Genomic DNA, 26,363 nt, shown 5'->3' with positions numbered 1-26,363 from the left:
TAAGAAACCTAATTTACACGTGGGCTGCTCTTCCAATGTCCCCCTCTGCCAGAAAAAAGGGGCGGGGCGGGGGAAAGCACGTGTAAACACGGAGACGAGCGTGTATCCCAGAATGCCGCTGGTATATTTAGCTCAGCTGCGAATACTTCAACCTGGAACATCAGGAGGGCGGGGGGCCATCTGAGAACCCCAGCGCCCGCAGGCGGGCCCCTCGCCGGGCAATCTTCACGCGCCCCCCCCTTGGATGCCCCCCCCAGATGCCCCTCTGACGCAACCCGGGTCGCTCCGCCTCTCCGTTTGGGCCGAGACTGGAACGCGACTGACTAACCCCCCGTGTCAGCCTGCCTTTCGGCTGTCCGGGGTGCACCCTGACCTCAGATCAGCCTCGGTGCCAGCCTGTCCATGGGGAACGGTGGCTGAGAATGGCGACTGTCGATGGTGTCCGGAGCCATAATGGCGGACGTGGATGTTTCTGCCAGCTTGGTTGCATATTGGTTGGTGGAGTGCAGGATGTTGGGAAATGTCTCTTGTTTAAATGCTGTCTCTAAAGCACAGCACTTTCCAAAGGTCAGCGTCAACATCTCTGGAGTCACTGTCTGGCTTTCTCTCAGAGTTGGAAAAATCCAGGTTCAGAAAGTAAAGGTCCTCCCCAGGATTTTGTTCCAGTCACCTGGATTTGCTAGTTAGCACAATTCCTCAGCCACAAGGTTAGAACTAATTAGTGACGTCAGCTGACTGAGTTCATGGGTGGAAGAAACACATGGCAAGGCCTTTTACTTTCTGACGCCCCAATTTTCCACCTCTGCGTCCTCTTAATTGCAAAAAGATAACTCTTAGGATGGAAAAATGCTTTAGGCACTATTACAGAATAACCACCCTAATCCTAAACTGTATTCCCCTTGAGTCATTTTTTAAATTCGTTGTCAAGCACATCTAGTCAGAATCAAGATATGGCGTTTTTTCCGACGGCAGTGTCGTCTTTTGTTACGGTGATACACGGCTGTGGCTCTTACTCATTTGCTTCACAGAACCAGGCTGGCTCACATAACTTACATTTTATCTAATCTATTTACAGACCTGGGTATTTACAGGTCAACCACCACAGCGGCGTCCCACCAATTCAAACACGCAGCCTTGGAGTTCAAGCTCCAGGCTCTTATTGGCACTGTTATCCTTTAAGGCTTAGCAGTGTCAGATAGCTGGGATATGTTCCCAACTTTATTACTTAAACTATTATTTGAATAGGTTATCCTATAAAGAGTGTACACAGTGTGCTATAGACTACATTTCCCTTGCCTGAAGCTCCCATAGTTCATTGCAAAGTCTTTGTCTAAGATGTGTATAAGATGTGGGTAAAATACTCAGTGGGAATTGTGTTACAGTGTCAGATTGGTTCTGTCAAGCATGACCGAATAGAAAAGCATATTAAAATGAATCAAGCTATATTTAGTTTGTATTATAACGACAATAAACATAAATAACAATACAAGCATTGAACAAAATGGGCTGAATTTAACACTGAACTTCTGTCTCCCTGCTATTGAAGTCAATTCCAGCTTGATCATCTTTCCAATATTCATGAATGGGTGTAACTTGAACAAATTGGTGGCAAATGATCTTCTGTCCTTGGACATGCCTTTTTACGAATGTACTTTAACTTCATTATTATACCAGAAACTCCTGTTACCTGTAAGAAATTCCTATCCTTTGGATGTAGAGAGGGCTGAAAAAATGCAGGTGATTATCTGGATGGTCTATGGTGGAAGTTCATCAGCTGCCTGTTTGGCCTCTCTCAGGTAATGGCGCCCCCTTGAGGCTGGTGGGAGGCCTGGAGGACTTTGAGGGCCGGGTGGAGGTATACCACAAAGGCAAGTGGGGCTCCATCTGCGATGACCAATGGGATGACATCGACGCAGAGGTGGTCTGTCGACAGCTGGGTTTGGGGTAAGTGCTACTCTGTGACCGGCAGACACAAACTCCTTAACGTGGTTTCGTTTGGCTGGTGTCTGTTAGCACCCGAAGCAGGTGCTAGCCCCGCGCGCATTGATTCTGTTTGCACTAAGCCTCCTCATGGGGCTTTTACGGCAGTAATGTGGCTCAGCGGAAGCTGTGAATATTTAACGGCACGTGGCATTTCTACCGTGGTTTTTTTTTTTTTTTTTTGGGGGGGCGGGGGGCAGTGGGCGGTTGAATACCACAGTTGTCACAAATCTTTTCATGTTGAGCTTTGAAGCTTTTCAGTCCAGAGGGGAGAGTTGCACCCCTACAGAGATTTCCTTGAACCACGTCATACACACACACACACACACACACACACGCACATGCATGCACACACACACGAACACACACTCATACACACACCCAAACACACACACCTGCATGCACTCACACACACACACAGTGTGGTATTGCAGAACAGTTTTTAGAGTACTGTTGCTGTGGGGATGGATTATTCATTCTTGCGTGTGTGCCTGTTTGTGTGCTTGTGTGTGTGTACCCAGGGGCATCCCGAAGGCCTGGTCGTGGGCGCACTTTGGGCCTGGTTCGGGACCCATCCTGCTGGACGGGGTGCAGTGCTCGGGGAACGAGCTCTCCCTGGAGGAGTGCTCCCACGACGGCTGGGGCCGGCACAACTGCGACCACATGGAGGACGCCGGGGTCTCCTGCAACCCCTACACTGGTGAGAGTGGCCAATCCCAGCGCTCCGTCTTCAGCACAATGGCCAATCCCAGCACTCTGTCTTCAGCGCAGCGGCCAATCCCAGCGCTCCGTCTTCAGCACAGCGGCCAATCCCAGCACTCCGTCTTCAGCGCAGCGGCCAATCCCAGCGCTCCGTCTTCAGCACAGCGGCCAATCCTAACACTCCATCCTCAGCACAGCGGCCAATCCCAGCGCTCCGTCTCTCCCCTAGCACAGCAGCCAATCCCAGTGCTCCATCTCTCCTCTAGCACAGTGGCCAATCCCAACGCTCCATCTCTCCTCTAGCACAGCAGCCAATCCCAGCGCTCCATCTCTCCTCTAGCACAGTGGCCAATCCCAGTGCTCCATCTCTCCTCTCGCACAGCGGCCAATCCCAGCACTCCGTCTCTCCTCTAGCACAACGACCAATCCCAGCGCTCCGTCTCTCCTCTAGCACAGCGGCCAATCCCATCGCTCCGTCTCTCCTCTAGCACAGCGGCCAATCCCAGTGCTCTGTCTCCAGCACAGCGGCCTATCCCATCACTCACCTCATTCAGTCATTCCTGCATGGGTGTGGCATAGTTCTATACTCTAAACGGTATGCTCCCATACACAGACTTGCTAGCATGCTGCTCTGTTGCTTCAGGGTGTAATTAGAATGGCTCCCATAATGGAGTCACTGCCTTGGCAAGGGAATTGGACAGAATGTTATATAACACGTAAACCTCTATTATCTGAAGCATGCCTACCTGGGAGCCTTCAATCTCTACGTTCTTAATCTGTGTGTGATTTACTGTTGAGCTGTTCTTCTGTCAATCTAAAACATTTTTAAATGTGTGTGTACGTGTGTGTGTGCACGTGTGTGTGTGTGTACGCATGCGTGCCTGTGTGTGTGTGTGTGTGTGTGTGCATGCGCGTGAATGCGTGCGTGCGTGTGTGTGTGTGTACGCATGCGTGCGTGCGTGTGCGCGTGTTTGTGTGTGTGTGCGTGAATGTGCACGTGCGTGTGTGTGTGTGTGTGTTTGTGTGTGTGTTTCAGACGGGGTGTTGAGGCTGGTAGGAGCAGACAGCCCCTGGGAGGGTCGGCTGGAGGTGTACCACGCTGGGGACTGGGGGACTGTGTGTGACGATGACTGGACCGAGCTCCACGCTCAGGTGGTGTGCCGGCAGCTGGGGTTCAGGTGAGACTGACACCTGTTCACCTTTGACCTTTGACCTTCCCCGTCTAGGCTTGAGTTCTCTTTTTTATGAGCAGTTCTGTTATTTGAAATTAATTACTATATATATATATATATATATATATATATATATATACACCTATCTGTGTGTGTATGCGTGTGTGGAAAATCATGAACACATACACATTTGCTTTTCGCACAGGAAAAAAAAGTTGACATCTGAAATAAAATACTGGGTCATATGAATCAGGAAGTATCAATGTGTATCACCAACACACCTCTGTGATTGGCCGGGCTTCCTCCTCAGGAAGTATCAATGTGTATCACCAACGCACCTCTGTGATTGGCCGGGCTTCCTCCTCACACTCGGCTTTGCTGGGGTGAGCTTTCGGTGCCGAGTCTTGCTCGTACTTGTCTGGCCTGCGCCTCCTCCTCTGCAGCATCTCGTGGGATAATGTTAGATTTGGTGAAGAGGGAGATAGGCATTACGCTGAGCCGAACACAGGATGCACTGGAAACGCGCGGCGGCTTAAAGTGGTGCCTTAGATCCCGGGCTCTGCGGAAGATCTGATATCCCGCCGGTTTCCTGCTCATTGTCTGAATACATTTCTGGTCGGTGTTTTGTGGCCTGCCAAACCCCTTAAAGGGATAGTTTAGGGTTCTGGGGTTTTGTTTCAGTTTTAGCGTGTGAGCCTTATTCAGGCAGTTTTATTTACAGTAAAGCAGTGGTTCTCAGGGTGCTTCCGGGGGGGGGGGGGGGGGGGGGAGACTTAAGATGATAGCGAATTATTGAAAGCTTCACTCACAAAACGTCAAGACATAAGTAATTATTCGGCTAAATATATGACACAGCAAAAAAATTAACAATATGTGATCATATTTTTACTTCCTGTAGATGTCACACTCTCGTATGTCTGCTGTTCTATGAATGGAAAAAAGGAAATAAAGGATTTTTGCTTTTTAAATATTTGAGGATTTTTCCATGGACCTTCCAACCTCCCAAAAAGGTTGAGAACCACTGCAATAAAGGATATTTTAGACACCTACAGAAGTTTCTGATGACCAACATAATATAGGGGCATTCAGGAGTCATGATCTAAAGCAAGAAATTACATTTTAAATATGTCTAAAGTGGCTTATATAGGGTATCTTGAAACAAGAAGTAAACAAGGGATTTTTTAATTTTTCATCTGGCATGGTTTCAGTTCACATTTTCTGTCTAGTGGGTATTCATTGTGATCATCTCCTCAGTGCATGCCTAACTGAAACCCAAAGGGACACGAGTGGTTTGCCTTAGTTGTAATACCGCTTTTGACCAGCAGAGGGCGGGCAGAGGTGGCTCCGGAAGGACGGTACGGCGAGGGGTCGGGGCTGATCCTGCTGGACGATGTGCAGTGCGCGGGCACGGAGCAGTCGCTGCTGGACTGCAGTCACGGCGAGTGGGGGAGGCACGACTGCTCGCACGGCGAGGACGTGGGCGTGCGCTGCGAGAGGGGGGGCCAGACCAACGACATCGCGGGCACGGCGCCGGTGGCAGGTACGCGCGCCATTACATCACAGTACATCACATTCTATACATCATACTACATTACATACATATACATACATTACATTACATTACATCTTACAGTACATACATTATCACACTATCATATCTTATCCAGTACATCTACATTACAGTACATTACATACATTACATCACATTACATTCAGACATTACAATTACAGTACATATACAGCATTACATCACATTACATACATTACAACAGTATTACATTACATTACATTACAATACATTACAGTACATTACAACTACATAAACATTACACATACAATACAGTACATTACAGATCACATTACATTACATACAGCTTACATCACATTACATTACATACATCATGCTTACATTCATACATTACAATACATTACATTACAGTACATTACAGCACATCACATTACAATACAGTACAGTACATTACATTACATTACAATACATTACAGTACATTACATCACATTACAATACATTACATCACATTACAATACATTACATCACAGTACATTACGTTACAGGCATTTAGCGGACACTCTTATCCAGAGCGACTTACACAACATTTTACATAGCATTTACATTGTATCCAAGTAAGTAAGTACCTCGCTCAAGGGTACCATGGCAGTGTCCTAGCGGGTACTCGAACCTGCGACCTTTAGGTTACAAGACCAACTCCTTACCCATTATTATACTACACTGCCGCCCTGGCACCTTTCCCGCCCCGCCCCGCCCCGGGGATGCCAGCCTGGCCCGGCCCGGCGGAGGCGTGACTCCTGTGCGTGCGTACGTGTGCCCTGCAGGCCCCCTGGTCCGCTTGGTGGCGGGGGAGAGCCGGAGGGAGGGGCGCGTCGAGGTCTTCCTGAACGGCCAATGGGGGAGCGTCTGCGACGACGGCTGGAACGACCTCAACGCGGCGGTGGTGTGCAGGCAGCTGGGATTCGTGTGGGTATCTCTTTCTATTTCTCTCGCTCTCTCTTTCTCTCTGTCTCTCTCGCTCTCTCTCTTTGTTTCTCACTCTCTCTCTCTCCCTCCCTCCCTGCTTCCATCTTCCTCCCTTTTTCCCTTAAATAAATGGGACATGAACATGAGCTATCCCTCCCTTTCTATCTGTATCCTCTTCCTCTTACTCTCCTTCTCTCTCCCTCTCTCTCTCACTCTCCTTCTCTCTCTCTCTCTCCCCCTCTCTCCTTTTCCTCTTGTAAAACTTTACTGCCAAAATCCCACATTCCTTTTAGGGCCTCTAAATACCATTTGAAGCAGAGCGGCTTTTTGAGTGAGGTGACTGCTCAACTCACTCCCTGACTTATGTCAGAGCACAAGTGATCCGTTGCCTCCCAGCGAATCACAGGACACGGTGTTGTGTGAAGGGTGCACAGTTTGACCTTTCTGCCGGGGTCATTTTAAAAAAACAGTGCCTCTGCTGGGAGGTGAAAGGGCAAAAGTAATTGAATATTTTAATGTTGCGCCGCGCGTAATGGATATCATCGTGACTCATCGTGACACCTCTCCGGGGCGCCGGGACTGATCTCTGTGCTGCTCGCTGACTCATCCTCCCCAGCGCGCTGCTTCCAGAATACTGAACACCACATGCGGTCTGGAGCTCTGGACCCGATGCACCATGGGTATTCCTCTGGAAGAGCGTCATGAGTTCTCCCCACTCCCGTCATTTCTACCATTGTAGCCTATAAGTTTGGGGTTTTGGATTATTATAATTTTTTTTTTTAGTTTATAAACGAGCCCACTTTATTTTATATTTGGGCTTTTTCCTCTAAATTTGGAGCGCCCCGGTTGTACGCGTGAGCCTCTCCCCTGGTCACACTGGCGTCTTCCTCGGCGGAGGATGGCGTCGAGTTGCTCGTGAGGTGTGTCCAGCCTGCGTCCGTGAAGCGCGTGAGAGTCCCGTGTGGGTGGGGGTGGGTTCAACCCCCGGATGACAAAACTTCACTGGGTGACAATACACTCCTTGGCCAAAAGTAAGTGGACACTTGACATCCAACATCTCATCCAAAATTATGGACATTAATATGGAGTTGGTCCACCCTTTGCTGCTATAACAACCTCCACTCTTCTGGGTAGGCTCTGTACTAGATGTTAGAGCATTGCTGCAGGGATTTGCTTCCATTCAGCCAGAAGAGCATTAGTGAGGTTGGGTAATGATTGGGGCGATTAGGCCTGGCTCGCAGTTGGCTTTCCAACTGATCCCGAAGGTGTTGGGTGGGGTTGAGGTCAGGGCTCTGTGCAGGCCAGTCAAGTTCTTCCACACTGATCTCGACAAAACCGTTTCTATATGGACCTCGCAGTGTGCCCAAGGGGCATTGTCATGCTGAAACAGGAAAGGGCCTTCCCCAAACTGTTGCCACAAAGTTGGAAGCACAGAATCGTCCAGAATGCCATTGCATTAAGATTAGCCTTCACTGGAGCTAAGGGGCTGAGCCCAAACCATGAAAAACAGCCCCACACCAAGGGGTGTCCAGATACTTTTGGTCATACAGTGTACGTCCAATTCTGCCCCTCCCTGTGGGCAGAGGGTGCAGCGCTGGCGCAGAGGACGTTTCGGAGCTCAGAAAGCGCCTCCTTCCGTTTCAGCGGGGTGTCCAAGGCGCGGTCCATGGCTTATTTCGGGGAGGGGCAGGGCCCCATCCACCTGGACAACGTGCGGTGCTCCGGGACGGAGGCCTCCCTGGGGGAGTGCCCCACCGACGGGCCGGACGCCCACAACTGCCGGCACAGCGAGGACGCGGGGGTCATGTGCGACCACGTCCCGCAGCCGGCGGGGGACAGCGCCACGCCCGCCCCCTCCTGCGGCCTGCGCCCCAACGCTCAGCGCCGCCGCAGGAGGATCATAGGAGGGGACAAGTCATTCAGGTACACACACCTGCACATTAAAGGGTTTCCACCACTTTCTCACACACACACACACCACCTCTGGTACCTACTAGACTTACAGCATCTATCACACATATCCATTCAGCCACACACACCGTTATAGGGGAGCAAGCATTCAGGCACACCCTGGCTCACAGGTTCACACACCTAACATCACACACACACACACCCTGTGCATCACACTGTCACCATCACATCTATACCACCTATCTACACACACACACACGTTCAATGACCTGTTATGGAGGGACATGTCATTCAGGTAACACCTGCCAAGTATGCCACACTACACAACTCACACACACTTACACCTATACACACAGGTATACACCACACACACACACACACACACACACATACGCACCTGTTATAGGAGGGGACAAGTCATTCAGGTACACACACCTGCACACAGGTATACACACACCTACACACACTTACACCTATACACACCTATACACACAGGTATACACACACACACACACACACACACACACACATACGCACCTGTTATAGGAGGGGACAAGTCATTCAGGTACACACACCTGTACACACAGGTATACACTCACCTATACACACTTACACCTATACACACATATACACTCAGCTACACACACATACCTGTTATAGGAGGGGACAAGTCATTCAGGTACACACACCTGTACACAGGTATACACTCACCTACACACCTGTTATAGGAGGGGACAAGTCATTCAGGTACACACACCTGTACACACAGGTATACACACACACACACACACACACACACACATACGCACCTGTACACACAGGTATACACACACCTACACACACACACCTATACACATCTATACACACATATACACTCAGCTACACACACACACACCTGTACACACACTTACACCTATACACATCTATACACACATATACACTCAGCAGACCACCCTATATACACACCTATTACCATCATCACACTATACCTCGCTACACACACACACCTATATTCACACCTATATACACATCTATACACACATATACACTCAGCTACACACACACCTATATTCACACCTATATACACATCTATACACACATATACACTCATCTATACACACACACCTATATACACATCTATACACACACACCTATACACACAGCTATACACACACACACACACACCTATACACACCTATACACACACTCTATACACACCTGTTATAGAAGGAGACAAGTCATTCAGGTACACACACCTATATACACATCTATACACACACTTACACCTATACACATCTATACACACACACCTATACACAGCTATACACACCTATACACACACACACATTTACACACCATACACACACCTATATACACACATCTGTACACACCTACACATACACATCTATACACACACACACACACACACACCTATACACAACTATACACACCTAAACACACACACACACACCTATACACACCTAAACACACACACATGCTTATACACACCTATACACACACTCACACTTACAGCTATACACACACACACACACACACACACAGTATTGTATTCCCTTAGTCGTATCCTGTGTTTATGAGCTGTCTCTGCGGAATAGGCTCCCCCATGTGTGTGGCTAATATTTTCCACAGAGCTCCTCTTCCTCCTCTCCTGCTTTCTGACGCGTCTCCTCTGTCCCTCTTGGCTTGTCTCTCTGCAGGGGGGACTGGCCCTGGCAGGTCTCTCTTTGGCTGAAGTCTCAGTCCAGGGGAAATCATCCACTGTGTGGCGCTACGCTCATCAACTCCTGCTGGGTCCTGACTGCTGCTCACTGCTTCAAGAGGTGAGACTGTGACACCTAGTGGTCAGCCACGGTATTGTCTTTACTCTGAAATAATTCTCATCATCCTTGCAAATCATTCTGTTCTGAGAAGCGCAGTTTTGCTACTTATATTTTGGACCCATTTCGTTCAGATTTTGTCTGCCATAAGTTAATAACGAGGAGATTATGTTGTGCACGCACGCACACACACACACACATGCATGACACACACACACACACACACACACACACACTTCTTCCTTCCCTGTCTGTGATCCCTCTTGCTCCAGCCTCCTTCCTCTCCCCATCAGTCTCTCTGGTTTGAGTGTATTTGTGCTGGCGTGCAAACTCAGCGCTGCCCCTGCCAAAGTTCCCCTTCACTGTTGTTCTTTCTGGCACCAGCCTTCCCCTCTGCCTGAGAGAGCAAGTATTAATGCCTCCTCCTCCTCCTCCTCCTCTGTTTCTGTCTCTCTCTCTCTCTCTCTCTCTGTATGTCTGTCTTATGCTCTCCCTATCTCCTGCTCTCACCTCCTCCTCTCTTTTTGCCCCCTCTATATCCCTCTCCCCCTTTTCTTTTTCTCCTTTCTCTCTATCTCACTGCATCTTTCGCCTCTTCTTTCTCTGCCTCACTGTCTCTCGTCCCTTTTCTCTCTCTCTCTCTCTCTCTCCTGCCTCTTTTTGTTTCCACCCTCATGGTCTCTCTCCTCCTTTCTCTCTCTCCTGCTTTTTTCCTGCATCTTATTCTGCCTCTCACACACTCTCTGCCTCCTCGCATTCTCCGTCCCTCCCTCACTCTGTCCATCCCTCTGCCTCTCTCTCCCCGCCCCCCCCCCTCCGCCCCCCGCGCCCCGCGCAGGTTCGGCACCGACCCGTCCCGCTACACGCTCCGGCTGGGGGACTACCACACGGCGGAGCGGGACGACTTCGAGCGCAGCCTGTCGCCGGAGAGCATCGTGGTGCACAGGAAGTACCGCAGCCAGGGCTGGGAGTACGACATCGCCCTGCTGCGGCTGCGCGGCGCGGGGGGCAACTGCGTGGCCTTCAACCCCCACACCAACGCCGCCTGCCTGCCCGCCTCCGCCGGCAAGTGGGCCAGGAGGCCCGCCGCCTGCGTCATCACGGGCTGGGGGGTCACAGGTACGCCGACGGGGGGTCCGTCCGTCCGCGCCCTTCCCACAATGCATCGGTCACACGCTTGCGCGCGACAAAAAGCCCGTATTGCAGCGGCATGCAGGACACAGTCACACTGGCAGCATCTGGTAAATGGTAAATGGACTGCATTTATATAGCGCTTTTATCCAAAGCGCTTTACAATTGATGCCTCTCATTCGCCAGAGCAGATAGAGGTTAGGGGTTAGGTGTCTTGCTCAAGGACACTTCGACATGCCCAGGGCGGGGTTTGAACCGGCAACCCTCCGACTGCCAGACAATCGGTCTTACCTCCTGAGCTATATCGCATCTCTGAGCAAGCTTTGATATTTTTTTAAATTGGGAATATGATGGGTCCATGTTATTTTGCGATTTCTGCTTGCAACCAGCTGAGCATTTTTCCCCAGGTCCCCAAATCCCATAACATAACACTCGCCATGTGAATGCTGTACATTTCCTAGTTTACTTTTTTAATATTTGGAAAATTCACAATGCCTCGTTTGTCTGTCTGTCTGTCTCTCTCTCTCTTTCCCACATCTTTCATTTTCATTCATTTAAAAAGCCTGCTGTATTGAAATGATAAGTGTACACTTGTGTTGCCAAAACACACACAGGAATAACAAATGGACTGAATACATAACAGAATGTGTCTTGGAAAAAGACACATCCTCATTGAATTACCCACAGGCAATAAAAATAAACAGATAGGTCTTTATTTTGTCTTTGTATACTTCTCTCTCTCTCTCTCTCTCTCTCTTCGCTTTTCCCCCCATCTCTGCCTTTTTTTCAAATTCATGTTTCTTTCCCTCTACAGCTCTTCTTCTCTTGTTTTCTGCTCTCTCACTCACTCTGGTTTCTGATTTTTCTTGTTCCATATTTATCTCGTTCCTGTTCTCTCTCCTTCGTTCTCTGCTCCCCTTGCTCTCTGTCCTGTTCTTACTCGCTTGCTCGCTCCTCTTCCTCCTCTGACCCCCCTCACTTCGTCTCAGCTCATTTCAAGTTCTTTCCAGATTATAAACATGTGAGAAATGTATACAGCTAACACTGTATTAGCAAGAACCAATGACAAAAACAAATACAAGACAATTAGTCAGTCTAATTTTGTCAGTCTGTGTTTTTCATCAGGAAGTTTTTTGACCAGAAAGTGTTTTTGGGTCTCTCTCTCTACCCCTCCCTCCTCTCTTTCTTTCTCTCTCTCCCCCTTCTCTCTATCTGTCCCCCTCCTCCCCCTCCCCCCTCCCTCTCTCTCCCTCTCTCTCTCTCTCCTCCCCCTCCCCCCTCTCTCTCTCCCCCTCCCTCTCCCTCTCCACCCCCTTCTCTCTCCCTCTCTGTTCTCTCTCCCCCCCCTTTCTGCCCCTCCCTCTCCCCCCCCTCCCCCTCCCTCCCCCCTCTCCTCTCTCCCTCCCACCCCCTCCTCTACCCTCCCCCCCCCTCTCTCCCCCTCCTCTCTCTCCCCCCCCCAGACTCGGAGTACTCTCGCACGCTCCTGCAGGCCTGGGTGCCCCTGCTGCCCTCGTCGAAGTGCAGGCGGCGCTACGGCGAGCGCTTCACCGGCCGCATGCTGTGCGCCGGCAGCCTGTCCCACCGTCGCCGCGTGGACAGCTGCCAGGGCGACAGCGGGGGCCCCCTGGTGTGCCAGGACCAGGGCGGGCGCTGGGTGCTGACGGGGGTCATCTCCTGGGGCCACGGCTGCGGGGACCCCGCCTACCCCGGCGTCTACACGCGCGTCAGCCGCTTCCTGCGCTGGATCAAGCAGGTCACGCAGGGCGAGGCCAAGATCTGACCAACGCCATCGGGCTACCCGACGGTGCCATGTGACTTTTTTGGGGAAAGAGGGGGGGAGGGGTTAACGCGGGATGTCCCTGCCGCATGGTCCACGGCCAAAACCACACTGGAGATCGAATCCCCCTTTTTCTGTTTCACATCGCATTAAATGAGACACTTCACAGTGTGCTGTACTGCATGAAGAGTCCCAAAAGCTTAGCCACAGGGCACAAAGCCCTAAACTCTAAAGAAGGCTGCAGATGTGCCATAATGATGCCTTCTGCATTGCTGCATGTTGTGTCTCTGGTGTCCACACACCGGTTTTGCCTTCAGAGTGTAGTTTTGGTGCAGGTACCCAGCTGACAGACTTTTGGTTCCCGGGACATTCCCAGACCATTCAGAAAGTTTAGGAAACCTGCCCAGAACTTAAATGTGTCCACATTCCTGAGTTTGTCAAAGTCACAAGAAACATTGCAGGAGCGGTGTTAAATTCGCAACAGAAATTTCGGCTGATGCTCTTACTCAGAGCAACTTCAAAAAGTTAACTTTATTCAGTTTTGTCATTCGAGTTTAAAAAATAATTCGAATTTTGGATGGTCGTTCATGATGATTTATCAGAAACGTTCACAATGTTGAAGAAATCTGCCATTTCAGTACTTTCAGTCAGAACATTTTACAATGCATTTGTGACATGTCCAGCGTGATGTTTTTCCATAACAAAGTGAAAACCGGCAGGGGATGGTGCCAGTAAGTTTATGTCCGACGCGCCTGGACAGTTTTCCTGTGACTTTGACAGAAACGGTTTGGAAAGGTAAAGTGTCCTGAGCCCGCCTGGGGGAACGTTCTTATAGGAACGTTGTCTCGCGGTCGAATGGAGATTTATACTTGAAACGTTCCCCAAATGCTGCGGAAACATTTTGTGTTAGCTGTGCACCGGACAGGGGCCCGGCGCCAGGTGTGTGAGGAACTGGGGGGGGGTCTGTGAATAAGGCCCCGTGTATGGAGGGGGGGGGGGGCAGGTATTCTATGTGCTGTGTGTCTTAAAACAACCAAGCTGCACTTCATAAACATTCCGACGTGTGCATGTATTACCAAATACTTTTCCGACCTCTCCAGCTCCTGCTCTCTGCTCTCCTCTGTCCACACCGCTCCAGACTGCGCGTCGCCCCCTGTCCACCCGCCCGACTGCGCTCAGCTCTGCTCCCCTCTGTCCGCACCGCTCCAGACTGCGCTCGACTCAGCTCTCCTCTGTCCACCGCTCCAGACTGCGCTCGGCTCAGCTCTCCTCTGTCCGCACCGCTCCAGACTGCGCTCGGCTCAGCTCTCCTCTGTCCGCACCGCTCCAGACTGCGCTCAGCTCTGCTCTCCTCTGTCCGCACCGCTCCAGACTGCGCTCGGCTCAGCTCTCCTCTGTCCACACCGCTCCAGACTGCGCTCGGCTCAGCTCTCCTCTGTCCGCACCGCTCCAGACTGCGCTCGGCTCAGCTCTCCTCTGTCCACACCACTCCAGACTGCGCTCGGCTCAGCTCTCCTCTGTCCACACCGCTCCAGACTGCGCTCGGCTCAGCTCTCCTCTGTCCACACCACTCCAGACTGCGCTCAGCTCAGCTCTCCTCTGTCCACACCACTGCGCTCGGCTCAGCTCTCCTCTGTCCACACCGCTCCAGACTGCGCTCGGCTCAGCTCTCCTCTGTCCACACCGCTCCAGACTGCGCTCGGCTCAGCTCTCCTCTGTCCACACCGCTCCAGACTGCGCTCGGCTCAGCTCTCCTCTGTCCGCACCGCTCCAGACTGCGCTCGGCTCAGCTCTCCTCTGTCCGCACCGCTCCAGACTGCGCTCGGCTCAGCTCTCCTCTGTCCACACCGCTCCAGACTGCGCTCGGCTCTGCTCTCCTCTGTCCGCACCGCTCCAGACTGCGCTCAGCTCTGCTCTCCTCTGTCCACACCGCTCCAGACTGCGCTCAGCTCTGCTCTCCTCTGTCCACACCGCTCCAGACTGCGCTCAGCTCTGCTCTCCTCTGTCCGCACCGCTCCAGACTGCGCTCAGCTCTGCTTCCTCTGTCCACACCGCTCCAGGCTGCGCTCAGCTCTGCTCTCCTCTGTCCACACCGCTCCAGACTGCGCTCGGCTCAGCTCTCCTCTGTCCACACCGCTCCAGACTGCGCTCAGCTCTGCTCTCCTCTGTCCACACCGCTCCAGGCTGCGCTCAGCTCAGCTCTCCTCTGTCCACACCACTCCAGACTGCGCTCGCGTCAGCTCTCCTCTGTCCGCACCGCTCCAGACTGCGCTCGGCTCAGCTCTCCTCTGTCCGCACCACTCCAGACTGCGCTCAGCTCTGCTCTCCTCTGTCCACACCACTCCAGACTGCGCTCGCGTCAGCTCTCCTCTGTCCGCACCGCTCCAGACTGCGCTCGGCTCTGCTCTCCTCTGTCCACACCGCTCCAGGCTGCGCTCAGCTCAGCTCTCCTCTGTCCACACCACTCCAGACTGCGCTCGGCTCAGCTCTCCTCTGTCCACACCGCTCCAGACTGCGCTCGGCTCAGTTCTCCTCTGTCCACACCACTCCAGACTGCGCTCGGCTCAGCTCTCCTCTGTCCACACCGCTCCAGACTGCGCTCGGCTCAGCTCTCCTCTGTCCACACCGCTCCAGACTGCGCTCGGCTCAGCTCTCCTCTGTCCACACCGCTCCAGACTGCGCTCGGCTCAGCTCTCCTCTGTCCGCACCGCTCCAGACTGCGCTCGGCTCAGCTCTCCCCTGTCCGCACCGCTCCAGACTGCGCTCGGCTCAGCTCTCCTCTGTCCACACCGCTCCAGACTGCGCTCGGCTCAGCTCTCCTCTGTCCGCACCGCTCCAGACTGCGCTCGGCTCTGCTCTCCTCTGTCCACACTGCTCCAGACTGCGCTCGGCTCAGCTCTCCTCTGTCCGCACCGCTCCAGACTGCGCTCGGCTCAGCTCTCCCCTGTCCGCACCGCTCCAGACTGCGCTCGGCTCAGCTCTCCTCTGTCCACACCGCTCCAGACTGCGCTCGGCTCAGCTCTCCTCTGTCCGCACCGCTCCAGACTGCGCTCGGCTCAGCTCTCCTCTGTCCGCACCGCTCCAGACTGCGCTCGGCTCAGCTCCAGACTGCGCTCGGCTCAGCTCCAGACTGCGCTCGGCTCAGCTCTCCCCGAGCGAGCTCGGATTACCGTTTCTTCCTCGAAGGCCCCGACTGGCGGACGCTGCTTTTTTTTTGAGGCGGGAACAAAAAAAACAAAACAAAACAAAACCAAAAAAAAAAACCACACTGACGCTAGCCCGGGAGTAGCGCGCGAACGCCTGAAAAACCCGGTCGCGGGTTCGAGCTCTCCCGACGCACGTCCGTCTCGAGAACACGAAACCGGAGGCTGGGACCTCCGTGTCCTTTCTCCGAACGGGGGCGAGCCTTCCGTCGACCGGTCTCCCGCCGCACGAGCCGGCCTTATCGCGGGCGGCCATCTCAGTTGGCGGGAACCTCGAGCTGTCGAGGCCCGGGGCCCAGGGCCCCCGCGGCGGTTCCTCTCTCCGCCCCCCCTCCGTCGTCTGAGAGGGGCGTGGCGGCCGTCGGCGGCGTGCCGCGAACAGGGCGGGGCCCGGAGGATGACTTCACTTCTCTTTGTGCCGGGGGGGGTTGGGCCCGGAGCCCGAACAGGAAGTGCGGCGGCAGCTGTAGCGCCGTGGGGCCTCTTCTGTAACAGGACCCCCCCCCCCCGGGGCTGTAAGGCGAGCGGGGCTCGGTTAGGCGGCTCGGTTGCCCCACAATGCGCCCGGCCTGGACACGAGGGCGGCGCGTACGAAAGCGAGCCGCTTTCGCCCTGTCAGCCGCACCCTGGCGGCGTCGCGCTTTCGTGGCCTGGCCGGGTTGGCGGTAATTCCAGCCCCCGCGATGCCGTGTCTCAGACGAGGCAGATGGAGTGGGTTAAGCCCGATTGGCCCACGGTGTCACGCGGGGGGGGGGGGGGGACATGTACCCCCCAGGGGCATGGCATCGATCTCCTGGCCTTTCACGGTCAACTGGAAACACCTGGAGCAGCCCCCGCTCCTCAGTCACTGTCTCAGAAGCCGCTTCCCTTCCTGGTGCGCCGTCCAAAAGCCAGAGGCTCGGACTGAGTTTCTTTTTCTCTCAGCAGTGTCACGATCCATAAGAGTATATCTGTTTTGGAGCATGGAAGCAAGGACAGAAGTCAAGGAGGTCTGACTCCCTTGGGGGTTTATGTTTACTAAAAATGTAACCTTGTTTTTTTTTCTGTTTTATTTATTTTTTACGGAGGTGGGTTTGGGGTTTGTCTGTGTTCATCACTGTTCATTCAAACCGTATACATGTGTGGGATTACCGCTTTATGTTCAATCCCATAGAAGTCTTTCCATACTAAAAAGACAACAGAATAAACATCTCCAACATACACATCATGTCACATAAACATTACATTTAAATTGCAGTTTTCCTTGTTTGTTAAGTGGTTAAGTGTATCTGATTGTACAGGAAACGGGTGACTGGTTGAATCTCTTATTTCCAAGCTCGCTACAATTAAGTTTTTTTTTTTTTTTTAATCACGGTGAAATGACTTTGAGGGGAGAGGTCTGTTTTTTGCAGGTGATGTATTCTGGAATTAACTACTTGAATAAGAACTACCTGTTGTGTTCGCTTGTAATGTGCAGTATTAACCTTGGACAGTAAGGATGTGCTGCGTTGAAAAAAAGTGCTGGGGGGGGTGAGGGGGGGGGGTCATTCTGCATGTGCGGGGGGGAAACTGTCCCCTGCTGTGCTGTGAAGGGGAATCCCAAATTCCCTTATCTGCTCTCAGACATGTCCACGATGTCAACACTGACGGAAACAGGTGTGGAGACATTATTCCGAGATTGTGAAAGATGTTCCTCTCAGGCAGCAGCTGATAACACTCTGGCCCTGACGCCAGTCCCTGCGATAGCCCCCGCCGGTGAGAGAGAGTGTTTGTGTGTTACTCCCGTTAATGCTGTTTACACCTGCTCTTGCTCCGCTGTGATCTTTCCCTTCTTTACGTGAGGGCGCCCAGTTACTGTCCAGTGTTTAGCGTAACTGTCTATGCAGGAGCTAATCCGCTTTGCGTACGCAAGCAATGCAAAAAAAAAAAAAAAAACGGAGCCTGAGGTGTTAGCCTAGCTAATTATGCTCGCTGGTCTCTGTTTGAAGTGCCTGCTCTTTTATGATGCTAATGCGGTGAAGTGTGCAGCGTTCTGTGGAAACCCCCTGTCCGCCCGTGCCTGCGTCTGTCTGTGGTGATGTCACCGGGACTGCGGAGCCACTCCGGGCACTGGCAGCTCCAGGGACGAGGCCTGAGAAGGAGATGATCCGATCTGGAGCGAGGCGAATATTTCCGGCGAGTGAGTAGTAACGTGAGCAGTAGCAGCCTCTCCAGGGAGCTCGCAGGCCTCCTGTAATATCCGCCTCTCCTCGGACACTAATCCTCACGCCGTAGGGGGCGGGGTCACCTGACCACGGGGGCCATACCTTCGGCCTCAGTCACCCTGGAGACAGGTGTCTGTGCTGGTGGACAACCGTGTGAGAAACTCGTACAAATCTTGGGACCGGGTCTCCAGGCAGGACAAACACAGTATGTCAGTAATGATCTAGATGTGATCCAAAATTGTGTGGCTCCTACTAAGACCTGAGTACATGCTGAATTTTCAAGCAGCTAGCACTACTACAGTTAGCCAGCAACTCAGAGGATTCAGTAGATTAACACCCCCCCCCCCATCATCCTCACTCACTCTGAAAATGCCACCTCTACACTCGCGGACCCAATTTCCTGTCAGGTCAAAAGCCATCCCCTAGGTAACTTCCATGTGGCCCGTCATAGAGGCACTGTCAGCCAATCGCTAACAGCTCTGTGCTACCCAAGACCACTGCATGCTCTGCCACAAGCTGTCTGTAAAAGCTGTAGTGTTTACCGTTGCTCTTGCTCTTCTGCTCTGATGTAAACAGCTTGAATATTTCCAGGTGTGAAAGGTGACAAATAAAGGTGACCTATGTGGAGTGTTGCTGTTTTGCTGTGGTGAAAACTACCTGGGATTTAGGTCAGAAAAGTATGCTTTTATATGTTTTTGTAAAGGATAGCACAAACATATCAAACAAAACCGGTGCAAAGAATAAAAAAGTACTTATAAAAACCCTACTTTATGATGTCACGGAAGCCCTTACCACTATAAGGTAACAAGAAAGCCTCTGCTTCAAGGAAGAGATACTTGGATGTTTTTGTAATAAAGTCATGGTACAGTGCCAAAGCAGGTCACCCAGTAAGCATGTACAGACAGAACAGACACGGTAGCTTTAACAGCGTTTACACTTTAAGCAAAGGAAATGAAATGGAGATCACCTCAATCGAACTGCGGTGTCCTCACCTTCACGGCAAAGTTGCCTCGGTGGTTTAAGTAAGCTCGGCGAGAGCATGAAGAGCTATTTGGCGCGTTTGAGTTGTCTTGTCAGCGGGTCAAAGCCGCCAGCTGGCTCTCCGGATGGACACCTCGGTTGGCGACCGCTTGCGCTTGTTTGGGTTAGAGCGGTTGAAAGTGGCTGTTTGTTTTACATCGATGCGCATCAGCACATAAGGCTAGCCGTGAACAATGGCCAGTGGCCTTTCATCCTCCAGGAACGCAAAAAAAAAAGAAGGACCAACAAGTGGAGATTCCAGACGCCTTTGCTCCGAACTTCCTTGGCTTCTACGCTGAATATGTGAACAGGCCTTTCAAATGCTTCATTCATTCTGGGTGTATATTTAGACTGCTGCCAACTGCTGCGTCTTGGATCTGTGTCCTCGCTCGCATTGAGGAGCCCCCGGACGTACAAGCAGATGGTCGAGAGGGAGGGAGAGAGAGAGAGAGAGAGAGAGGGAGAGAGAGATAGAGCGAGGGACGGAGAGAGAGAGGGAGAGAGATAGAGGGAGGGAGAGAGAGAGAGAGAGAGAGAGAGAAGGCTAGAATACTGTAACTGAAAAGTACCTAATGAGTTTCAGCTTCCACTTTTGAATACCCCCTGAAAAAGAGAAATGCTTCCAAAACAGACAGTTTTTTTTTAACGGATTCATGTGGCCTTTCTTGTCCCAAATTCCCCTTCCCTACGCCTCCCAGGGAATTCTTCAGCTCGCATCGCTTTCTCAGCCCTGCATTTGCACACAGCACGTCCTCTGTTCAGTCTGCCCAGGGCGTGTTCTGCCCTTCAGGAACTCAACTTAAGCAGATAAAATCTCCACTTCCCCCCCTTGTAAAAATATCAGTTCTGCAGTCATTGATATAAACTAAAAAATAAAATAAAAAAAAAGCTAAACAAACAAAAACACTTTTAACAGTTGATTGATTTGACTGACAGGATATATACCGTATATATATATATATATGTCCACAGTCCATATTGTTCTTTGATGGCAGTGCTGATTTGAGAATTTTCAAATCAACACTGACAGAGTATTGCGTGTTTGTTTTGGGGACGATAGCCCGTAGGAAAATTGAATTTCTACGCGAGCCATGAACGCACGAGGGCAGCAATGCAGGATCAATAAAGCAGCGTGCCTTGCTGGAGGGGCGTAACAACAGTCATCCTGGAAAAGGGCAGGAAGTAGGTCTCGTCATCTCAGGATGGATGAATTTTCAATTCTCATTTATCGTTCTGAGGTTTGCTAGTCATTCCCCCGCTAAAATTAGTCTTGTATATGTACATCAGTGGTATCCATTCTTAACCAAAGAGGGCCATTGTGGGTGTGAGTTTTTAGCCTGGCACTATGACACCTGATTCAACTAACTAACCAACGAACTAATTAATCATGGTCTTCAATCAAGAACTTGACAAGTAGAATCATGTGTCTTAGTACCCTGATATATATGTTTATTAGTACATTTAGGGCACAATCTGAGCAGGTCCACACTGTAAATTTTTATTTCCTCAGTAAATTTGGTTGTGTTCGAGCCTGTATTGCACCACACAATTTAACCATTCACTAAAAACCAAATGCAATGTGTGCCCCTGTCCTGAGCAGGTACTGGATTGACAGCCGACCTAATCCACATTCCAACCAGATGATCTAGTCTTAATTTGACTGTATACAGAACCAGGAATTTGCGGAGTATTAATGTATCTGACTCATAAGAGGCAGTGTGCTCTATAATCTGATCAACTGCCAAAGTTCAAATAACCCACTATGGGGAAAAATACATACACAAAGAAGCTCCATGCAAACAAGGCTTATTTACATCACATGTTACTAGGGCAACACACAAAGCTTCAAAGCTATTCAAGAACCTTACTCTTACTCTTACAGTACATTTGAGAGTTCTTTGAATGTGCTTGTCAAAATAGCCTATTTTCAAATCCGCAGGATATGACGTGCTTTTGCAACTACATGTCAATTAAATGTCAATTCTTCAGATTTTTGCATTACTTAATTTACATAATGTGATAGTGTTCAGCTGCAGATGTTTAACTAAATATGCTTCCTAACGAAAATATCCTGGAGGAAACCTGCACATAGTGAGAATTCCTACAGGTATTTTTGTAGGAGTTGTTACATAATTGATATGTGGAAAAACAAACATTAAAAATAATATTGTGAAAAATGTGAGTATTTTATGTCTGAGTTCAATGTGAGCAATGTGAGCATAAAAATATGAATCTTCAGACTACCATTATGAACATAGCTTGAAGCAAATTAATCCAAACCGCTCCGCTTTTGCTGTCTCGAAGAAGTCGTCGCCTTTTGCGTGCCGGTATTATTTTACATCATAGCAACACTGAAGGGGGTACTACGGGTCAAAGGTTATCTGGTATTTTTAAAGCAACAAAAAAAAATAGAAACCGTCTTCAACATTATTGTACAGTTTCCTTCCACAATACCTGGATATAAAGTAATTGTTCCATGGCGACCATGTATGGGCAACTAACTTCGTTGAGCTGGAAGAATTAAAAATAGCAGCTCTTTCGCTCACGGGAAGCTGGAGACTCGAGTGACTGTAAGGCGGAAGTTGGGATCAGCTGATGGAGGAGGGTCGGCTGAAGCCTGTTACTGAGTCCAAGAGAGCCATCTTTCCGACCGGAGAAAGAGTGGGGGGAGAGACGGGAGAAATTGGGGGATCCCGGCCGAACAGGCGGCCCAAAAGCGTTGCATAGGGACGGTAGGAACACCGATGACCATCGGGGAAAGAAACAGGGCTTCTTACTGCATCCGGAACGAAGACAGAACGGGAACCGGGTCGGGTGATCGAGCGAGCGAAAGACAAGCTTTAAAAAATAGCCAGCCAGCCAGCTAGCTACCTAGCTACAAAGGAAGAGAGAGAGAGAAATACGAGTGAGTGAACAGAAAAGGGGTAAATTTGGAGCAAAACTAATCATCGATAAAATTACCGTCGATAATTTAATTCGGTCTGCTAATTTCTAGAGATAATGTGCAATTGTGCCAAGATGTCAATATAAACAACACCAATCCTTTTCGGAGCAACTATCTTGCTGTGGCACCGAGACTAGGATTAGCACTAAAGGATTCCTATCCGAGGTTATCGGAGCATGTAATGCAGCGCTAGCTATAACTATACGTTTTAGACGTTATTTTGAAGTGCAACACTGAGGAACGTTGACAATGACAGTCGAGAACTGAACAGGCAGGAATCTAGCTAGCTCGCCAGTTAGCTAGCTTTAGCTAACGAGCTACATTTTGAGGTTGATTGCAGGAGTGGGAATCTGTGTTGTGTTTTGATCACTAATCGCGCCGGTTGAAGGGAAAAGCGAACCTAAAAGGGAAAAGTAAGGGCTGTGTGTTCTCAAAGGATTGGATCTCCGGCTAGCTAGCCAGCTAAGTGTCTCTGGAACACCGTGTCTTATTTGCCCCCCTCCCTCACACGAAGAGTCCACTGGGAGTCTGAGTGCACAGCTGATCGGCCGAGGAGGGGAGGGGGATTCGCAATGGGAAAACATCACTTTGTCTCAACTTTATCGCTACTAGCTATCTTAAGTTAGTTTAGCAAGCAATCGTCTACGACTCGCAGCTAACTAGTTACATGTAATGTAGAGGCCTCTTTTCCAGTTCAGTTGATGCCAGTTTGGGGGGGAAAACCCACCGTTTATCAATAAAGAAGGACTGTTCCGAGTGTTCCCAACAACAACCACGATGAATGCAAAATAAGTGGGGGTCGAGTTGCAGCGACAGCGAAAAAAACACAAGATCCGAAAAGAAGGGAGAACTCTTTGCTAGCTCGTAACGTCAGCGGGCTTGGATCATATTGCACAAGGATTGGATACAGATTCTAAGATAGCAATATCACCCTGACTTGCAAGGGAGTTTAAAGAGATAACGTTAGGAAGTTACTTTTTATTCTTTTTTCCCAAGTCCGCGGCACATCCAAGCTGAAGTCCACGTCGAGTAAAGGGACTCATAATTTTCTTTTGTCCAGAAATGTAAAATGTCAGGTTATATAGGGTAGTGGTCTTTACGACACGTTTATGTTTTATCATATTTAAAATCCCCCCACAGCTGTTGGTTGTGCTTTCAGGTTTAGTACGCACAATAATTGCGGAATTTTGTTTAGGTTTACATCCATCAAAGTAATCTAAATAAGATTTAACTGGCAAAGTTTGGAATCTCCCGAAACAAACAAACCAGCAGCTCGTAAACAACGTGAAAATGTGAGCTACAAGCATTGGGTTGTTTTTTTAATACCCGGCAAAGCTATTTCCAAGTAGGAAAACACAAAGTAGTAGCCATCGGAAGGATCGTGTTGCTAGATATAGTGGCAAGGCTGCGGTGACTTGTCAGTGTTTTGGTTGTGTTGCGGACACCCCTCCCCCAACTTCAGAAAAACCTTACTGTGACTGTGCGCTACCGCTTCCTCCGGTCAGTTGGGTGCAGCCCTTGTCCCCCTGCGTTTTGGGACATAGGCGGTCGTGAGTGTCCAGAGGGAATACCACTAGCGGATGTGATGGAACTAATGTTCGCCGAGTGGGAAGACGGAGAAAGGTTCTCGTTCGAAGACTCGGACCGGTTCGAGGAAGACTCGCTGTGCTCGTTCATATCAGAAGCGGAGAGTCTCTGTCAAAACTGGAGGGGATGGAGAAAGCAGTCTGCGGGGCCCAATTCGCCAACAGTCAAAATAAAAGGTAAACACTTTCAATGCATTTTTGCAATTACTGTACATGTGCATACTGCTCAATATGAGTAAGGCACTAGCCATTGTTTTGTAGAAGTTGCGCTTTGTCTACCTCAGACGCTAAAAATGGTACTGTAGTCTTGTGAAAGCAAACAAAAAAGTGGACTGCAGCCCACGTTGAGTTTGTCATCTTGCCACACGTTGATATTTCCTCGACCACAAACAACTTTACTCATCTCACTGTGTGCTTTCAACTGACAATTTTGAATTATCTTTGTTGTGACTTCTGTTCAGTACAGTCTGTAATTCTCCCCCTGACTAAGATAACATCACGAGCTGTCTCGAAGCAACACTGTCCAAAAACGGTTGACTCAACCCAGCCCTTTCCATTTCCATTTAACTTGTCCCCCTCACTCCTAAGAACAGAATGATTTGCTTTGTTGACAGTACTTTTTTTTTAAAAAAAAGCTCCATTGACAGCCATTAGCAATTTCTGTGTCTTAACAGGCCTTATACGTTTGGTTGGAAAGTAAGTTTAGTCCATCCCTCAACAGGTATAGGCTGTCTGACTTTTTTTTTTTTTTTTTTTTTAAAGTGTGAAACAAATTCAGATCAGTGGCCCTGTTTTTGATTCCTGACACTGTGCTGATTCTGCACAGGTTCAGTGATCTTTGGGGTTTTGGGGATCATCTGCTGTGGTGGGCACAGTCACAGGGGTGTCCCATCCAGGAGATTTAAAGATGGGCGAATAGGCCAATATGCCATGAGATACCCCCCCTGAGTGTGGTATGAGGAATGAGGGACATCAGTGAGCAGCTCCATACCCTTGCTCCTGAGAGGGCATAGTGTCCATCCATCCATCCATCCATTTTCTAATCACTTAGTCCAGATCAGGGTCGTGGTGGCAGGGCAGCCCAGACGTCCTTTTCCCCAGCGATTTTGACCCAACTCGTCCCGGTGGATCCCTAGGCGATCCCAGGCCAGCCTGTGGATGTAATCCCCCCCCAGCATGTCCTAGTTGTGCCCCTGCCCCTGGGTCTCCTCCCCGGTGGCCGTGCCCGGAACCTCTGTCGAAGGCCTGCCTCCGGAACCATCACCTCTGACCCACTCTGGGTGCGTTCTCCCCCCGGTCCTGAACTGGATATGCTGGAATGGATCAGTTTTTGAGTTTCTGTAGGTTGTATTGAGGCTGAGTAACGTCAGGACTCTACTGCGTGTGTCCCAGTCATTTGTGCAGAGCTGTTAATCCCACTGGAAGCAAGCAGTAACGTAGGCCTGCTTTCTCAAGTGAACCTGTTCCCTTCCTTCTTTGGGAGCCACAGTTTTGTCAACATGTAGTGCATTTAAAAAAATAATTTCAGATCCTGTTTTTGATCAAAGCCTTGTTGCTTTGATCGGTTTTCCTGTTTCTTGCTTTTAGAAGTTGTAGCCGAGTCCCTTTTTTTGTTGCTTTTGCTCACTTCAGTTGTTTTACTGAACTCAGACTAAATTTTATTTATTTATTTATTTTTTTTCCATTGCCTGGTCTTTGTGCCCTTTGTGTTGTATCCAGTTCGAACAGGAAGGGCTTTGGGGCAAAGTGATGCCACAAAAAAAAAACGTTCTTTAGGGGCTGAGAAGTCCCTAATTCGGCAGCCTGAGCGGTTAGCTGTAATTTGCTTAAATAACGGATGAAAGCGTTCGGTAAGAGCCAGGAAACCGGTTTGAAACTGTTTGAAGGGGCTATGGTGGTGGTGTTGTGCCCTGGGGGGGCCTCGAACACGGATTTTCAGTTTGGATTTTCCAGCCTTTTACAGGAGCTTTTGGTTTCCCAGAATGCATTTGTTGACGTGGAGAGAGAACCGTGCGGTACTGGGCACTCCGGTGGAGAACGTTGCGCAAAGGGCAGTGCGGCCTTATGCCAAAAAAAAAAAAGATTAATTGAAATGTTTGCCTGGGAGTTTCTCTTAATTGTAAGGTCTAGCAACTGCCTCAGTTTGGCCTCTTTCCTGTTCAACAGGAGAGGGCAAAGCTAAAACTATACCTGACCCTTCCCTGATTGTCTGGCAGTCGGAAGGTTGCCGGTTCAAACCCCGCCCTGGGCGTGTCGAAGTGTCCTTGAGCAGGACACCTAACACCTAACTGCTCTGGCGAATGAGAGGCATCAATTGTAAAGCGCTTTGGATAAAAGCGCCATATAAATGCAGTCCATTCACCATTTACCATTCCCCCTACCCAGGCTTTCTCTGAAATTGTTGAAGGATATTTAGGC

At 50.1% G+C, this 26,363-nt stretch overlaps 2 protein-coding genes across 3 annotated transcripts in view; both read left to right on the top strand.

Annotated features, from left to right (window-relative positions):
- Positions 1-14,148, top strand: part of si:ch211-51a6.2 (neurotrypsin) — a 24,740-nt gene extending 10,592 nt beyond the window's left edge. Inside the window, exons 6-14 of the mRNA XM_064317607.1 lie at positions 1,797-1,944; positions 2,502-2,680; positions 3,719-3,860; positions 5,180-5,394; positions 6,208-6,349; positions 7,994-8,272; positions 9,979-10,101; positions 10,937-11,217; positions 12,693-14,148. Coding sequence (XP_064173677.1) covers positions 1,797-1,944; positions 2,502-2,680; positions 3,719-3,860; positions 5,180-5,394; positions 6,208-6,349; positions 7,994-8,272; positions 9,979-10,101; positions 10,937-11,217; positions 12,693-13,012 — 1,829 coding nt within the window. The 3' untranslated portion in view covers positions 13,013-14,148. The remainder of the gene's footprint in view (positions 1-1,796; positions 1,945-2,501; positions 2,681-3,718; positions 3,861-5,179; positions 5,395-6,207; positions 6,350-7,993; positions 8,273-9,978; positions 10,102-10,936; positions 11,218-12,692) is intronic.
- Positions 14,149-21,861: 7,713 nt separating this feature from the next.
- The window catches only part of zswim8 (zinc finger, SWIM-type containing 8), a 41,169-nt gene continuing 36,667 nt past the window's right edge, over positions 21,862-26,363 (top strand). Inside the window, exon 1 of one of the 2 annotated variants that reach the window (XM_064317439.1) lies at positions 21,862-24,122. In XM_064317439.1, the coding sequence (XP_064173509.1) occupies positions 23,945-24,122 (178 nt within the window). In that variant the 5' untranslated portion in view covers positions 21,862-23,944. The remainder of the gene's footprint in view (positions 24,123-26,363) is intronic. The other variant, XM_064317437.1, reaches the window with a different exon arrangement.

The sequence above is a fragment of the Anguilla rostrata genome, chromosome 18 (genome assembly GCF_018555375.3).
Source record: "Anguilla rostrata isolate EN2019 chromosome 18, ASM1855537v3, whole genome shotgun sequence".
Classification (NCBI taxonomy): Eukaryota; Metazoa; Chordata; class Actinopteri; order Anguilliformes; family Anguillidae; genus Anguilla; species Anguilla rostrata.
The sequence above is the reverse complement of the archived record's forward strand: the minus strand, read 5'-3'. Positions and strand labels throughout refer to the sequence as shown.